At 39.2% G+C, this 18,681-nt stretch overlaps 1 protein-coding gene and 1 long non-coding RNA gene across 2 annotated transcripts in view; one reads left to right on the forward strand and one right to left on the reverse strand.

The window, feature by feature from the left end:
- The first annotated feature begins 1,217 nt into the window (after nucleotides 1–1,217).
- anchor (integral membrane protein GPR155 homolog anchor) overlaps nucleotides 1,218–18,681 on the forward strand; it is a 77,825-nt gene continuing 60,361 nt past the window's right edge. The window contains exon 1 of the mRNA XM_073982354.1: nucleotides 1,218–2,479. Coding sequence (XP_073838455.1) covers nucleotides 2,169–2,479 — 311 coding nt within the window. The 5' untranslated portion in view covers nucleotides 1,218–2,168. The remainder of the gene's footprint in view (nucleotides 2,480–18,681) is intronic.
- Nucleotides 1,620–3,925, reverse strand: LOC141401834 (uncharacterized). Its single transcript, XR_012412455.1, has 2 exons — nucleotides 3,796–3,925; nucleotides 1,620–2,736 (listed from the first exon to the last, which is right to left on the reverse strand). It is a non-coding gene; the product is annotated as an uncharacterized lncRNA (long non-coding RNA).

Here is an 18,681-nt window from a genome sequence, read left to right on the forward strand (position 1 = left end):
AGCGAATAAATTACTTTCTGCTGGATACTTTCGATGAACCTGAAAAGCTCATGCGGCTTTGCAAGTTGACATTGTCTAAGTGAATTTTCAATACGGAGGCAGCATGTCGCACATTCGTATTTTCAAGGAAAGGATATTTTTGTCCCTGTGGATCCATATTTATATTACACTGTAACCGGGCATATTTGGCGTCAATGGAATGGACGGTAGGTCCTCTTTAAAAGATAATTTATTTAGCGGGAATATGTCTTTCATGCAGTATATTAAACATTTTCACAGGTTTTGGTCCATATAACCCGCTAATATTAGCTGAACATCATCTCTTATTGCGACCAACAGAGTAGTTACAAAATCGGCTAAAAATTATTTTTCATGACTATTGGTCGGTCATTATCGCGGCTTGCAATTTTTAGTGGACAGGCGGACGAAAACATATTGTTTGACCGCATTCTTGTTTCGAGATATGAAGATTGATATTGCATTGATTTGTGGAAATATGAATGTACATATTTTCTGTCGGTAGACTTAACAACTACTTTTTTTTGGTTGTTAACTTAACGATATTTTACGGTAGTTAACGACGTTACTTACCGACAAAAATCGGTAAAATAAGTGTACAGAATAGCACTTACCGATAATTATTGTTAACTACCGACATTCGTCGTTAATTCTGTCGTTAAGGAGTTACAGAATCGCACTACTGCTCTCGAATCACTTTGATTTTTGTTGAAGCGATTTGCATTCGCTACCTCCATTACGACGGTAGAAGTTTTTTCAGGGGCAAGTCCATATTTTTTGGGAAAACAGCCCGAAAGGTGTAAAAAACCCCTATGTCGCCATATCTGGCGGTCTGAGAGCACGATAACTCTCGAACTGTTCAACCGATTTGGCCCAAATTTGGGTCGTCGTCATATTATATCCAAACTTAGTTTCATGGATAGTTGTGTGATGTGTGACATTGATTTGCATATACATACGTTGTTTTAATAGCACCTTTCCATAAACTGGTAAATGTCATAAATTCAATTTAATATCTGTGAAAAAAGAATCCGTAAAATATTTCAGAATTTGGTGCATTTTTTGTGGAAAATAAAGAAACCTTTTTTTCGAACGTTGACAACACTATTTTTCTATTTGTGTGTTATTTTTCAACAGATTCCGTTTTACTCTCCCCTTTCGCAGTATTCGACTCGATTTGTATATCCCTATATCCCTAAAAATAACAGCTGATAAAACATTTTGTATCTGTCAAAACTCGTGTATTCAGAAAAAGAACGTCCAACCAAAAACAATAAAAAAGACGGTCGGAATAAAAATAATAAATTTATTATTAAGAAAACGGAAATCTATCTTTTTACGAAGAAAGAATAAAATACAAAATTTTTAATAAGAATAAATAGAATAAATGAATATATAGTGGAATAAAGTGCAATAAGAAAATTATAAAAGTCTCAAAGTAAAGATCTCTCGCTAAATCTCACAAAGAAAGAAAAGTAAAAAATAAAATTTGCTCAAGTGAAAAAAGTGTCTTAAAAATAGCAAAACAAAGATAAAATTTAAGAAGAAAATTCCAAACAAAAGCAATTTTGCTCAGGATGTTGAAGAATTAGAGGGAAAAAACAAATAAGAATCATATCTTACAGTGCCATCCATCGATAGCAAATCAAGGCAGCTTAAGAGGAGAAGGTTTCGTTCTTTGTGTGCAAAAAAGAAATTACTGTGACGTTTGTTGTCATCGCCCTCACCCACTTGTTTATTATACACAATTCTCTTCAAACGCGACAATTTCCACAAAGAGTGGCAAAACTAAAAGAAGCAGGGAACAACACAAGAACATCACATATCATTGAAATCACACAATGACGCAGGCACTCTGTCGAAATTGTTCACAAAACAAATAGAAATTTTTGCTAAACTTTTACCTTCATTACAATTGTTGCCCAAAACTAAATACACAATACCACATTGAATTTCGCACACAACGCTACTCATAGCGCGACCACCCACTCAAAAAGAGGGGTATCATCACATGCAATATATTACTTCCGTGGCTGTGACATAGACACGACAGCAACACGCCAACACAACAGCCAACCAACCCCCTTAGTTGACTTGTTGGAGTTTTTTTTTCATTCCAACATTCTTTCTTGGTTGTTGGCTGCTTTATAATGGAAAGCTCCATGATATTGGCTGCTTTACATGGTGATGAAACAATTTATGCAAATTTGGGAAACATTGTTGAACCCGATGATGAGGAGATAATGGTGGATGATACAGCAGCAACAACAACAGTACGTTCCATAATGCAAAACATATTGTCTACGATGGCAACTACAGCAGCAGACAAAGCCACTAGTCTAAGTGATGTAGCAGCTATAACAACAACGACTACAACGGTGGCTCCCGATCATGATTCCAGTGTATCGATGAATAACTTCTATCCAGCATTGGTACAATGTTTTGGTATTATTATATGCGGGTAAGTTTGTATACAATTTGATTATTTTTTTAAATAATTCAAATTAGCGAAAGCTGTTTCCTTATTTTAGTTATCAACCACAATATTATAATATGTAATTTTTCCGCCCCCATAACCTGTTAGAACTACATAATAAATGGGAAGGATCAAGTGTCGTTTAGTATCACTTTTATGCAGAACTTGAAGATCATCCTTCCCGTGGGGTATTATATATACATTTTGCTGTAAATAGTAAAGATGCAGAGCATTTGACTAACCTATTTCTTCAGGCACTTTGGCGCAAAATTTCAAACTTTTTTGAATAAGTACAGTTTAAGATGTGTTCGAGGGCAGTTTTGAAATTTTTACCGAAGGTAGTCCTCTTGATCCAGATTACACCGATATTTTTTTTGTGGGCTAGCCCTTACTTCCTCATATGAGAGTCCAAAATGCTATACAAGTCGTATCAAAATGATTGATGTGTACGATATCGTACGAATTGAGTATCCGATTTTGCAGCAACTTTGCAAATTGTAATATTTCCTCCATCAAATTCCAAGAAGGTCTTGCAACATCTTCGAAATGTCCCCATAAAAAAATCAAAAATTGTTGATTAAATAAAATTTAAGAGCTGTTTGAGAATCGTTTTGAAATTTTAACAGAAGGTAGGCCTTGTTATCTTAATAAGTAGTTCTATCAAGGAAATCCTTCGAGTCCCTCCCCCACAAAAGTTAAAAAATTTCGCTAATGTGTACTTTACTCGGAGATGTGCAGTTGAAGGCTTGATGTTGTAACAGCATACGTTACGATTGGAAATTAGTTTTGCTGCTTAATCCGGGCCTTAGCAGGGCAGTTGAACAGGTGCAATGTGTCGTCCGGACCTGTGTCAATCCTTGCCCTATAGGAATTTGGACGGCTTCACAACCCGAACGTATATAAATCAAAAATACTCTGGCTTGACAAGGCACCTGACGTTCTTCAGTTGAGATAGGGGATGTTCTCCTAGGACCGCATTCACGCGATAGCTGTTTATGGCATCTGCGACTGTTTTTGTGTGAATGGTATGCAAACATGCTGATCTAGGAGTTGTCTCTTATATCGATTGACCTTTCTCTCTAGATAATGAAAATCCCTCCTGACACACCTAAGTGGGTGAGTCCTATCCACCATTAGGTGATTGGGATGACCCTCATGGTAACACCCTAGCAAGTACTGCGACGGAAGCATGCACACTCGACATGCAGATAGTCCACTGATAACATGAGAAGGTACCCTACCCTGTTGCAGTTCTCAGGGCGGCGTTCTAACAGGTTTGGGCATAAGATGAGTTTAAGCACTAAGCTCGGATCGTGATGAATTTTTGTCACAGGTAGTCGCGTCATTCTGATCACAATATAACATTTGTTGCGGAAGTCCATAGTTCCCGAGATATGGGGCCGAAATTTCGCGAAAATTCCCTTGTTAAAGACCGACTACTTAGTGAAAAAATTACAATTTAAAAGTTATTTTGCTCCCGTGCCCGATGTTAGCACCAGTCCATATGTTCCCACAACATCCCCGAAGGGACAAGGAGACTTCTCTCACATCAATGAGTGCACGCCGATTCGTATTGGCTCAATGATATGGGACCTACTTTTTGTCACCGAGTCCGAACGGCGTCGCTTACGTCACCACTTGTAGAGAAGTTTTTCATGGCTGAAATATGTCGCCGGCATTACTGAGGGGGCATTTTGCCACCGTTGTATATTTGATGTTGCTTGGACTGGTATTCGACGCGCAGACCTTCTGAGTGCAAGGCGGACGTGCTAACTATTGCACCACGGTGGCCCCCAGCCCATAGGAGATAGTCTTAAATTCCGAGCCGAAGACCAGCTAATTAAGAAAAATTTACATTTTAAAGAAAATTTTGCTTGCGTAGTGCTAGGCACGGACGACGTGAACATTCTGTCAAATGTTACCCTATTATTTTGGGGTAGTTAGTGGTCGGAATTCTTCTACCATCGACATTCAATTCAGTGCTTATATTCGCAGTCCATGTTGCGAATGAATAATGATCTCAATGACATCCGGTGGGGGTGGAATACAGTAAAGTTAGACATTAAACTGTTCCGTAAAAGTCATTCCACCTTGAAAAACTCCCTGTTTCCACCTTGTTTGTTGTCTTTTAACGTACACACATACATATATAGTTGATAATCCAATTGTTAACGTTTCAAACTTTGGCCGGAGGTTATTCTGTTCGCTGTCCACAAACATGATTTTGATAAGTTGAGCGCTACCAACACTGTCCTATAGCCCGGCTTGTTCTGGTTGAATCCTCGACTAATATGTGTGGAGATGGCGCTACGCGCTTTTAGAGTGCTGGCTGCTAACGGAACACATGCTCATGATCAGCAACTGCGTAGATATTTATGATGCTGGGGGTAACTACGGACGACAAAAGCGGTATCGGCCTTTACTATACACCTTTGTTGACGTCCTTTCCTGGCTTCGGGAACGATGTGGGTGACGAGCGACAGGTTTAGAACTTTCGTGAGATACTCGTCTCTCGCCTCATCCAGCTGTTTTAGCATTACCATGGAAGTACTGCTTTCAGGGTCCAACACTTTGGCGTTCCCAATGGCATTTGCAACTTCACCCATTGTAAATTGTGGTGATTCCTCCTAAGCAGAAAGAGATCTAATGCGACGTACGTACTCTTCTCTTCGCCCTGTTACTCCCGGTAGTACTCTACAAACTGTCGATTCCTTTGGTTCAGTCAGCTTAACGTCGCCAAACGAGACTAAGATCTTTCTACTTGTCCACAATTCACTAATTCTGGCTCCAATGTTGCAAGTCTTTAGATGATCTATCCACTTGTTTCACTTGTGCTCACCGTGGGGTCACTGATGTTGACTCTGGGGTCATTGATGTTGGCACGACGAAGTCCATCACGCTTATTTTCTATTCCAGCTGTCTATTCTGGGAAATTTGGTCGGGTATTCGATCAGCAAGAATGTAGCGAAAGGTTGCAGCTGTGATTATGTTCCTGAATATCCTTTCTGCTATCCGAACATCAGAAGGCTTGTGCAGATCTCTATAGCTGTGACTAGTAAAAGCTCTGAATCTAAGCTAATTAGCTTTCTCATGTTTCGCCATTTGTCAGACCAGGTGCTACGAACTATGGCTCTCTCCCCTAATTGTGCAAAACGTAGCCCTATTAATTTGCTCAGCCCTCTGGTCGTTTCCGAGGACCGAATGCCACAACTCATGTTTAGTATTAAAGTCCCCCAAGACCAGACGGTTATGACCTTCCAAAATCGGGCTAATGTTGGGCCTATAACCTGGACTACAGTTATTTATCTGCGGGATGTATACATTAGACAACTGTACCTTGGCAGTTCCACACCAAAATTGTGCCTCATCGAAATAATGGATTTAGATCCCAAGTATGTTTGGACAAAATCTGTGTCAGGCCCGTATATCCGTCTGTCTAGCTGGTTGATGCGCGCGATATCTCTCGAACGGATCGACCGATTTGGTTTAAATTGTTGGGTATCGTAATATTTTTATACCCTCAGCCTTTAGGCTAAAGAGGGTATTTACACTTTGATACGACCAAAAATGTGCCTCATCGAAATAATGGTTTTAGACCACAAGTATGTTTGTACGATATCCGTTTCAGACAATTTTGAGTAGATCTAGCAATGTCCGTCCGTCTGTCTGTCTGTATGTCTGTCTAGCTGGTCCGCACGATAACTCTCGAACGGATCAATCGATTTGGTTCAAATTTTGGGTATCGAAATATTTTGTCCAGATTTGATTTAAGTTCGAAGATTGGCCATATAGGTCCACTTCCTCAGGTACCTCCCCCACAAATGTTTAAAAATTGTCGCAAAACTTGTGCGCTCGATAACTCTCGAAGCGAGTAACAGAATTGAACCAAACGTTGCATATGGTAATACTACCTCTAAGCATACATCAGGTTCGAATATGGATTATATCGGTCCACTCCTTCAGGTACATCCCACACAACATTTGAAATAAGTGCAGTTTAGTGACACCTCACGAATTGTTATGAAATTTGTTGTAGCAGGATGTTCGTGCGGCCCCCGTTACGTCATTGCAATTTTTTTCGAGGGTAAGTCCATAGTTCCCGAGATAATGGCGCATAACCTAAAAAAACGATGCACTATGTCGCGTGTTCCAATAAACGGTGGCCAAATATAAAAGGAGTTGGCGTTGGCAGGTGAATTTTGGTACAAAGTTTTAGGACTCCATCGGTCCACGCCTTCGGGTACCTCCCACACAAAATTTTGGAAAAGTTCAGTTTAGGGCCTGCTCTCGAATCGTTTTGATTTTTGATGTAGCCACTTGTATTCACGGCCCTCCATACAACGGTACAAGTTTCATCAGAGGCAAGCCTATGCTTCTTGACAAAATAGCCTGAAGGGTGCACAAAACCCACATGAGACCGTGTGTAGTTGTTGGAGCGCAGCATAACTCTCCGACGGATCTGCCGATTCGGTCCAACATTTGGCCTTCGCAATATTTTGTGCAAATTTAGTTTAAGTTCGAAGATACGCCATATCGGTCCACTCCTTCAGGTACCTCCTCCACAAAAGTTCAAAAATGTTCGGAAAAATTGTGCGTACGACAACGCTTGAAGGGAGTGACCGATTTAGTTCATACTTTACACATCCTAATATATCTGCCAGGTATAGATCAGGTTCGAATATGGACTATATTTGTCCACTCCATCACTTTAAGACCTGCTCTCGAATCACTTTGAGTTTTCTTGAAGCAACCTCCATTCACTGTCCCACTTACGATGGTACAATTTTTTGGGGCATGTAAATACTTTCTGAGAAAATAGCCCGAAAGTTGTAAAAATCCCTACGACACCATGTGTAGTGGCTGGAGCGCACTATAGCACTCGAAGTGGTCAACGGATTTGGTCCAAAATTTGGCTCACAGTTTCAATTCACATAGGCTGAGGGTATATCTCTGTCGGCAAAGCCGACTAATACTTTTTTACTTGTTTTGTCCAAACTTAGTTTAAGTCGGACGATAGGCAATGTCGGTCCACTCCTTCTGGTATCTCCCCACAAAAGTTGAAAAATGATCGGTAAATGGTGCGCACGATAACTCTCGAAGGGAGTATCCAAACTGGCCATTAATGGCATATGGTAATATTACTTCCAGACATAGATCAGTAGTGCGATTCTCTAACACATTTTTGAGTTACCGACAAAAATCGGTAAAATTAAAAAATATGAATGAAAAGTTGTCAACACTCTTGCTATCGGTAGAACTTTACGACTGCTTTTTATTCGTCGCTAGCTTACCGAAAAACATCGGTAATTACCGAAATTATAAGCATTTTAATTTTACGGGCAATTGTCGGTAACTCAAAAAATGAGTTAGAGAATCGCACTACATATTTGAATATGGACCAAATCGGTATACTCCTCCTACACAAAATTTGGATCTCCGATCGTTTTGAATATTTCTGCAAAATTTATTGCGGGCCCTGTTACGACGGCGCAATTTTTTTCGGGGTCCTGTACATACTTTCTGAGATTATGGCCCAAAAACTCCAAAAAAAACCTAACGCTACCAACTTAACTGGGTACTACGTAAGAAACCCATTGAAGAGAGAAATCGATTTTGGTCCAAAAATTGTACGTCGCACAATGGTTCAGGAATCGATTTTCCTGGCCAAAAATCAAAATTTTGTTTTGTCAAAGATATTTAATCTCTATATGGGATTCGATAGTAAACATATTGAAACTAAGGAAACCAAAAAATTAGGCCCAAATATTGGAAGGTGTGGGCGTGGCGTGCCACTAAAGACGAGCATTTCCCCCATTTTTGGGAAATACGTAATTTTTGCAAATTTCTGGAGAAAGACGAAGCTATTTGTCTGAAACTATAACAGTTATTGTGTTCATTGTTTTTTTGTAAGGTAGGAAGGATTGTGGCCTTTAAAAATCGTTTCAGTAAATTACCGTAGCGTTTACACAACATGATCTATTTTATTTTTCCTCGGGTACTAAATTTTATGAAATTCCAAATTTAGTGGACTAGAACTTTTGTGGAACAACATAGAACAAAGTTCTGTTTTCACAGAAAGATGCCCGAAAGTCTCCTCTTCCAGCCCATATATACTTTTGTACCCGTCCCGTTCCGTCCGTTTAACACTTTTTTCAATTTATTGAAATTAAAAATGTGTGTTTTTCTATACTGTTTCCATATGAATTACAGTTTTTTGACACAAATTACAACTTTTTTGAGTATATGAGTTTTAATACGAGTTATATAAGTTTTATTAAAACCCAAGGAGATTTTTTTTTTAATTTTTGAAAAAATTTGAATTTTTTTGTAATTTTTTTTTTATAAATTTTTGAAAAAAAAAATTCGAAATTTTTTCAGGTACATCCCACACAAAGTTTGTAAAAAGTGCAGTATAAGAACTCACATGTTTTGTATGCGGCCCTATTTACGACGCAACAATTTTTTCGGGGGCAAGACCATACTTCCTTCTAAATTGACCTAAAAAATCAAAGAACTCCTATAGCCGTCAGAATTATTGTATTTCTTATTTTCTTTAGGTCCGAGGCTGAGAGTATATCTATGTCGACACAGCTGACCGATACTTGTTTTTAACAGAACATGGCAACACTCTAGGACACACATTACTGCAAATTTAACGGAACAGTGACATGATTATATAATCCGTTTGACACAATTTATTGTTATTAAAATTATTATTACATATTATTATCATTAAACAATAAGCAGAGACACGTAAAAAGAACAATCGATTGTTGGTGATAAAATGATTGATTATTCGGCTATGGATGAATGTTTATGGCAAATCAAATCGGAGAATGACCGCAAAAATTATTGTTATCTCTGGTTATTCACATTAAATGCATTTCACTGTCGGCTGCTGTCTGTCTAAATAGCTAACAATATTGACCATGAACTTGGACAATAAACTTAAACTTCAAAAAATAAATAACTGAGGAAAAAAAGTTATAATAACAAAGTGGTAAGACTTAAAGAAATAAAAACAAAGATTAATTAGCCGGACTCTTTTCAGGTGAAGGAAGTTAAGGGAGGCAGTTTTTCAGCCTTTCTTATAGGAGTTGAACAAAAATTACTTTAATACCAGCTTGACACGCCATAGGTTTCAGGGTTTTAAGGGCTGTGACCTTGTTGCCAAAAATTCTAGTTTACTGTTATTGCTATTTTACTTTCCGCCACACAAAAATATTGCCTACCCCAAACAAGCAACGGATTTTGTTGCTTCGAAAAATTACAAATCCAAAAGAAATGTTTATAGCTGTAATAGATACTTGGTTTGTGAAGGTGAAATGCATGGAGGAATAGCTGAATAAAATAGTTGGCATATGGCTGCTTGCCATAAATCTTTCTTTCTTTCTTCCATGTCTAAAATTTATTTTTATTGCCATATGTTTGACCTTGACTAATAGTTCAACTAACAACATCAACATCAAAACCTACTTTCAAATTTGTTTTGTCTTGTTTATTATTATTTTTGTTTTGCTTTGTATTTGTTATTTTTGTAATGAATTGCTTGCTGTTGGTTGGGAAGACAAACAACAAAACGAAAATAAAACCGGCAATTTAAGCCAAGTTATTTGAACTTTTTCCCCCTCAAATGCCAATACAATAAATAACAAAATCCAAAACAAAGTTTGTTAGAGAGAATTTTTGTTTATACAACATGTAAATCATGTGCTTTGTTGTGGTAGGTATTTCCCGCAACGGAACTGCAGCAATATATTTACCTAGGTACAGGAAATCGAATGTGTAGTAGACAACAACTTTAATTCTATCGATTTGTCGTTTTGCTTTATTGCCTTTAAACGTTAACGGTTATGACTCAAATATAACTTTTCTGCTTTTTTGTTGTGGTTGGGGTTGAGGGAGGTCCAAGCCAAGCTATATGGGTCCCACTACTAAATAACATGTTATGGGAAAAAAGAAAAATTACTTTGCATCGTACTGACATCTGGTTGCTATTCATGTTATAAAATCGAATTGCTACTTAATATCGTTTTTTTCTGTTGTTAATTTGCATTTTTTTATTTATTGATTTGTTGGTTGGTGTAGTTGTTTGTGTTCAATTGATTCCATTGATTTTGTTGTTGTTTTATATTAAGTAATTATAGGATTATTGCTTAATTTTTAAACAGCTATTTAACTAATAGTTTGTTTTAAGATTACTTTGTATCATATGAATTGTTATATGAAACATATAACATGGGAAGTCTAGCAGAGTGCTAACGGACGTTAATTGAAAGGTTGTGGTTAGTAGAATACCCAGTAGAAACCTACATTGGATTGCTGCGAAATAAATATACACCACTTTTAAAGAAGTTTTTATGGACGAAATACTCAGGAAATGTCACCAACATTACGCTGAGGGGTATTTTCGCTACCGTTGGATATTGTGCAGCCTCGTAATCGAACCAGTGTCCTGCAAAGTGAAAAAATACAAATTTTAAAGAAACATTAGGTTAGGAAGTATTGACTTACTCTGCTCTGTTATGAAAGTGGCCGGTACAACCTACTGAAAAAAGAGTCAAAACGATGCGAGATGAGCTCTTAAACTTCACTTTATCCGAATTTTGTGTGGGAGGTATCCAGAGGAGAAGACCGATATAGTTCATATTCTAACCCAATCTATATCTGGAAGAATTAATACCATGTGCAACGTTTGGACCAAATCGATTTCTCCCTTCCAGAGTTATCGTTCACACCATTTTGCGGTTGATCCGTTCGAGAGTTATCGTGATGGACCGTTACGGCTAAATAAACTCCAAATTGTCTGAAACGAATTTCGTCGAAACATACTTTGGTTCTAAAAACCGTTATTTCCATGAGGCGCATTTTTGGTCGTATCAAAGTGTATATACCCTCGTTAGCCTAAAGGCTGAGAGTATAATAAGTTTGGAAGAAAATTTTGAAAATGTTGAGAGTTATCTTGAGCACTTACTTACTTAGTTACAGAACATTTGTTCCATAGACCGAACTAAGAAAAGATCTCCATTCCTCTCTGTTTTCCGCTTGACTTTTTGGAATACCGCGCCTTTCCATTTCTTCATCCACTTGTATGCTCCATCGAAGCTTAGGCCTGCCGATTCTGCGTGCACCGCCATGTGGCATGTATTCATACGCCTTTTTAGCGGGTTCATCATCGCTGATTCTCATGATATGGCCTAGCCAACGCAATCGTTGCATCTCGATACGTTTAACTATATTTATGTCTTTGTATAGCTTATATAGCTCGTGGTTCATACGACGTCGATATTCTCCGTCAACGCAAATCGGCTCGTAGATCTTTCGAAGAATTTTCCTCTCAAACACACCAAGCATTGCCTTATCTACTTGCGCAAGTACCCATGCTTCGGAGCCATACATTAGCACGGGTAGTATCAACGTTTTGTATAGTGTTATTTTTGTTTGACGAGATGTGGCTTTGTTTTTAAATTGCTTACTTAGACCATAGTAGCATCTGTTGGCAAATACAATTCTTCTTCTTATTTCACAACTGATGTTGTTTGTTGTGTTTATGGCAGTGCCGAGGTAGACGAAGTCTTTAACTACCTCAAAATTGTAGGTACCAACTTCCACAGTTGGTCCGAGCTGTATGGACGCTTTGCGCCTCGACACCATCAATTTGGTCTTTTCGCCGTTTACCGCCAGACCCACTTTCGCAGATTCTGCTTCGACCTTCCTAAAGGTATCAGTTACTTCCTTTACTGATCGTCCCATGATGTCTATGTCATCAGCATAGGCAAGTATCATGTGGCTATTGGTGTAATTTGTGCCATTTCTTTTGACATTTGCATCACGTATTACCTTTTCCAGCAAAATGTTGAATAGGTCACACGAAAGGCTGTCTCCTTGTCTGAAACCTCTTTTGGTACAAAATTCTTCGGAGAGGTTCTTTCCAATTTTAAGTGAGGACCTAGTATCAGTTAAAGTCATCATACAAAGTCGGATGAGCTTTGCGGGGATACCAAATTCAGACATTGCATGGAATACCTTTGATCGGAGGGGACTGTCGAATGTTGCTTTATAGTCGACAAAAAGGTGAAATGTGTCGATCTGCATCTCTTGGGTCTTCTCTAGGATTTGCCGCAGGGTAAATATCTGATCAATGGTGGACTTGCCAGGTCTAAAGCCACATTGGTATGGTCCAATTATTTCGTTGACCATTGGCTTTAGTCGTTCGCACAATATCCCTGACACTATCTTATAGGCAATAGGGAGGAGACTTATGCCCCTATAGTTGGATCATACAGTCTTATCTCCTTTCTTGTGGACGGGACATAGGATGCTCAGGTTCCAATCGTCGGGTAAGCGTTCTTCCTGCCAGATGGTGCTAACTAGCTGATGCATACACTTTATCAGCGCGTCGCCTCCGGTTTTAAACATCTCGGCTGGTAAGCCATCGGCTCCTGCTGCTTTATTATTCTTCAGCCGGTTGATTGCTGTTTTTACCTCATCTTGGCCTGGTGGTATACATTCTATACCATATTTTGGGCCTGTGGTATCATCGTCTTCGCTACTATTGGATACCAGCAGATTGGAGAAATGTTCCTTCCATATCCTGAGCACGCTATCTGTATCTGTTACCAGATTACCTTGCTGGTCTCTACAGGAGGATGTGCCTGTACCAAAGCCATCTGTTTGATGTTTCACTCTTTGGTAGAATTTTCTTGCGGAAAAGACGTTTCTCTTCTCTCCTTTTCTCCCGATATATCTCTCGTGCGCTACTGATTGTAAAGTAGCTCTATATGCCGCATTTTAACTTCGGTAGCAGCACGACACTCCTGGTCATACCATGAATTCCTTTGTGGAGGTCTCTGGAATCCAAGTATGGATTTTGCGGCTGTTTGCATGGAGTGGGCAATATTTTGCCATTGTGTTGTTATGTTATCGGGACAAGGAGTGCTCGCGTTAAGCAATTGGGCTAGTTGAGTGGAATATGCTGTGGCTATCTGTTGTGTTTGCAGCCTATCGATGCCCAACTTCCGCGTTGTGTCTGTTCGTGCTTTATTTGCAACGTTTAGACGGGTACGTACCTTTGCTGCAACAAAGTAGTGGTCCGAATCAATGTTTGCGCCTCGGAACGATCGTACATCCAACACGCTCGATGAAAGTCTTCCATCTATCACAACATGATCAATTTGATTACTTGTTCTTTGATCTGGAGACAGCCAGGTGCCTTTATGAATATCGAGATGATTAAATCGGGTACTGCTAACTACCATGTTTTTTGCAGCTGCAAAGTCTATCAGCCTCATACCATTGTCAGATGTTTCACTGTGGAGACTGAATTTCCCGACTGTTGGGCCAAAGATATACCCCCTTCCAATTTTGGCATTAAAATCGCCTAGAATGATTTTAATGTCATGTGCAGGGCAACTGTCATATGTTTCTTCTAAGCGCTCGTAAAATATATCTTTGGTCTGTTCGTCCTTTTCTTCAGTGGGAGCATGAGCACAAATAAAGCTGATGTTGAAGAATTTAGCTTTTATTCGAATTGCAGCAAGTCTTTCATTCACTGGAGTGAAGCTGGATACCAGATGTTTTAGTCTCCGACTAACTACAAATCCGCAACCAAACTCATGCTTTACGTCATGGCAGCTATAATACAGTGCGTCACCTTTAGGTGTTGTTGTGACGCCTTTCCCAATCCATCGTATTTCCTGTATGGCAGTAATATCGGCCTTGTACTTTTCAAGTACGTCTGCCAATGCGAAGACTGCACCTTCTCTATAAAGAGTGCGAACATTCCAGGTGCAGATTCGCAGATCATGGTCCTTAAAACGTTTGCGGGGTTCGTCAACTTTAGAGAGGATTGTTTTTCTTTTCTTTCGCTGTTTTTTCTAGGGGAGGGTTACTAACCCGACGCCCAAACCCAAGTTTTTAACGTTCTTATGGGAGAACGCGCGGCACATGTTAGCTCACTACCTTTAACGGGTGTTAAAGGCAGTTCCCCAGGTGACACCACGGGGAGGTCAGTGTCCACTTCAGATGAAAGAGGGACCAAGATAAATCCTGGGCTTTGCCATGTTAAAACCGGTCAGGACCGTTGCTTGGTATCTTCCATCCCCTACGTCACCCTTGAACACTATCCATTTTAATATGTGCAGGTAGGATTTTTGGAGCTTTTTGTCAGGATGTATGGACTTACTCGGGAAAAAATTTTACGTTTGTGTGGGAGGTATCCTGCGGATTTTAGCTGGTGCCGTCCGGGTTTCTTGCAACTTTTAGGCTGTTATCTCAGGAAGTATGGACTTGCCAAAAAAAATTGTACCGTCGTAAAGATGTCCGCAAACACAACATGATGAAAAACCCGAGAGGAGCTCTTAAACTTCACTTTTTCCGAATTTTGCGTGGGAGATACTGGAAGCAGTGGACCGATATAGTCCAGATCTATATCTAGAAGGAATAATACGATGTGAAAAGTTTGGACCAAACCGATTGTTCCGTTCGAGGATTATCGTTCACAACATTTTACAGACAAATTTTGAACTTTTTTTGGAGAGGTACCCGAAAGAAAGGACCGATGGAGGGTCCATCTTCGAACTTAAACTAAGTTTGGGCAAAACATAAAGAAGTGAAAAATTTGGTACGAATCGGTTGATCCATTCGAGAGTTATAGTGCGTACCAATCAGTCAGACAGGCGGACGGACATGACTAAATCAACTTCGATTTCGTCCAAACATACTTGGGGTCTAAAACCGTTATTTCGATGAACCACAATTTTGGTGATATCGAAGTGTATATGAGGTCTGATAAAAAAATTATTTTAAATTCAGTTTTGGGAACGTCGGAAGGTTTTTCGACACCGGATTGACATGGCACAATACTACATAAACGTTCCGGCTAGCGGTAGTCACCTCAGCTTACATATGTTCATATTTATATCTTTTTAGCCGCCAATGGCAGCAACTGCACACACAACACTTAACACCAATCGATGCAGTTGCAATCCCTAGAAATGCATTTTTTGCTATTTAATTTGAATGGACTCTGAGGTAAGGTGGAGGAAATAGTGGACTTGCGGTGGTGCAGGAAACCAAGAACAACTGCATATACATACGTACTGAGAAAGGCAAGCTTTCCTGTTACACTAGTCTGTTCAATACATACCTATCACGCTTGAGCCTGGCTCTAATGTCCCGTACATGAAATATATGGGGGGTAGCAGTCAGGCGTGGAACTGCCGAAATAGAGTTGCTCAACTTATATATTCCGCCGATTAATAACTCCAGGTTATAAATGCAACATTAGGCCCCTTTTGCAATGTCATAACCGACTTGTTAACACTCATCATGAGTTGTGGCATTCGGTCCTACCTGGCAACCTACCGCTTCTATTGAGTCAGACCATCTCCCTATAATTGTCTTCTTTTTCAGACCGTTCGACTTAATCACATTTGAACACCACACTTTCATTAATCATGGGAAACTTAAAGATGCCAAAACCTGAAGCCACTGTCTTAATTGGCCAGGGTGCAGGACAACTCTTGAAGAGAGAACCCGATTGGGTTCAAATTTACACACGGTAATAGTTCTTCCAAACTCACATCAAAGATGAAATATATCGGTTCACAGGTGGAATATATCGGTCCACTTCTTCAGGTACCTTCCCACAAAAGGTCAAACATTTTGCTGACCTGTTTAAAATTTAATTTTAAAATTTATTTGTTTCTCCTTTTACAACGCTATGCATTTTTTTCTTGGAGGCCCTACCAAACACTGTTGGTATGGGCCATTTTTGAAGGTTTTGACCTTGATTTCCTCGAGAGGAACATTTTTAACTATTTTCGTGTACACCTTTTTATGTCACCGGCTGATAGTATATATCTTTCGGGAAAGCCGACTGACATTTTTTTTATTATTTGTTTATTTACTTTTTTTATAGAATTAGAATCACATAGAATTCCACTTAATACCATTTTTTTTCAAAATTTTCAAAATTTTCCACTACACCCAATAAAATAAAAGAAACAAAATATCAAAAAAATTAGGTTCTTTGTTCTTTGCAAAGAATTTCATTATGTTCTTCTGTCGGTCTGAACCATTGAGCAATGGGTGTTAAATTTTATTATTTACATTTTTGTTTTTTGCTTTGTATTTATTACATTACATGCTTAAAATTCGAACGTGAGCATTTGAACGAAGGTGAATATCGATCGTTCCAATGTCTGCAATAAGCAGCGGTTTATATTTGATTTCCTTCGTAATGAGTCACGTGCTTGGTGGCAAATTGCATTTGTTATTGTTTGGAGGTACGTTGTTGGATTGTTTGTTGTGCGGATGAAAACAAATATGGAAATAGACATGGTAATAATACGTAAATTGTTACAACTTACAAGTAGCAATAATGCGGCATATGCTATTTTTCCTGTTGAGAACTATAAATAGTATTATTTTCATTTTATTATGGACTTAAATGTATTATGAACCGAACCTTAAAAAAAATGCATTTTCGTAGGTGACAAAAAACGGTTTGTAATTCAAAGGCAACAACTCCACTTGGGCGGTTTTTTTTTGGAATCGGACCATTATCGAAAGAAGTATTGAGAATAAAAATTAAAATGCGTAGTTGTAAAAAGGACCAGAAGGACTAATAAAAACTTTAGTGGCAGAGGTGTACGAAGTAGTAGCCCTCAATATCAGGACATTTCGGTACCCATATCTCAGGAAGTATTGGCTTCCCTAGCATAAAAAATAAATAAGATTTTTAATTGGATTGATGTGCCAAAGTGTTCAACTTTTACGGAGGAGATACCTGAAGAAATGGACCGTCACAGTCAACCTTGGTACTGGATCTAATTTTCCTTTCGTTTAAGTTGGTTACCGTAGGATTTTTAAAGCTTAGGTATCATTATGTCAAATTAGACTGTACTTAAGCGAGGATTTTGAACTTATGGGAGGTAGGCAAAGGAAGGTGTAGACATTATGAAAGTTTTGAAGAAATCCCATACTCAATTAGTAAATTATCGTTAACTCATTGTTATTGGTACCGGAAGGGGTTTTAAGAGATTTTAAAGCGAAACGAACCGGACATGTCCTTAAATTAAACTTTTCGAAATTTTGTGGGGGGAGAACCAGAATCAGTGTACCGATATAATCCATATTCTGACATGATCTATATCAGAAAGAAATTGTTCGAGAATTATCGTCCCACTATTTTAGCGAAAAATAACTGTACTCCAGCTTATAGGTCCAATATTATGCCGCTTTTGGAATGTTATAATCGCCTGTACTTGGGGGACTTTAATGCTCATTATGAGTTGTGACATTTGGTCCGCGGCAACGACCACATGGGTATAGAGTTGACTAATCACTGCTTCAGAGATCCTTCCGATATTGGGGTAGCAGAGAGGACGTTCCGAGACATCATTACCACTGCAGACGTCCGCTATATACCTGCTGGTCGAATACCCGAAATGAGACCCGATTTCGCAGTAGAGGTATCTGGATTAGCAAATGAGCGAGATGAGCTTTGTCGAGCCAACACCGGTCACCCTAGGGTTGGCGACCAAAAGCGGAACTGTGGCAAAATCAACTGAAGATCTGCACCATTGGAACCTGGGTAAGTGAACTGTGGGCAATGGCTAAGTCACTCTCGAACACTGGAAAGGAGGATGATTGGACCTCAGTCACGTTTGGCGAAGTTACGCTGACTAATCTGAAGAGGTGCGCAAGTTATTTTAATCGAGAAGAGTACTACGTCGCATTATTTATCTTCCTGCCGAGGATGAACCACAATTAACAATGGATGATGTTGCGAATATCATCAGGAGCGCTTAATCTTCCAAAGCGTTGGTCCCTGATGGAATCTCCATAATAATGCTGAAACAACTGCTTGAGCCGGAGTTGAATACCTCAGAAATAGCTAAATATCTCAACTAATAGCTAACAACGTGAGGGAAAAAATATTCAAACCTGTCAGAATTCCACCCAGAGAACTGTGACAGGGTGCCTCCTTAAGTCGTCAGTGGATCATCTACATATATGAGGAGACAAAGACTCTTTCAGTTGAGAAACATAATGTTCACCATGTGGTGGACAGGTCCCTCAGGAGGGATCTTCATGATCTAGAAAGAGAGAGGTCCAACCCTATATAAGAGAGAACTTCTAGATCCGCAAGCCTATCAAGCAGGTTTGGATATAATTCTCAC

This window comes from Musca autumnalis, unplaced genomic scaffold, assembly GCF_047663935.1.
Source record: "Musca autumnalis isolate F117 unplaced genomic scaffold, ASM4766393v1 scaffold_4, whole genome shotgun sequence".
Classification (NCBI taxonomy): Eukaryota; Metazoa; Arthropoda; class Insecta; order Diptera; family Muscidae; genus Musca; species Musca autumnalis.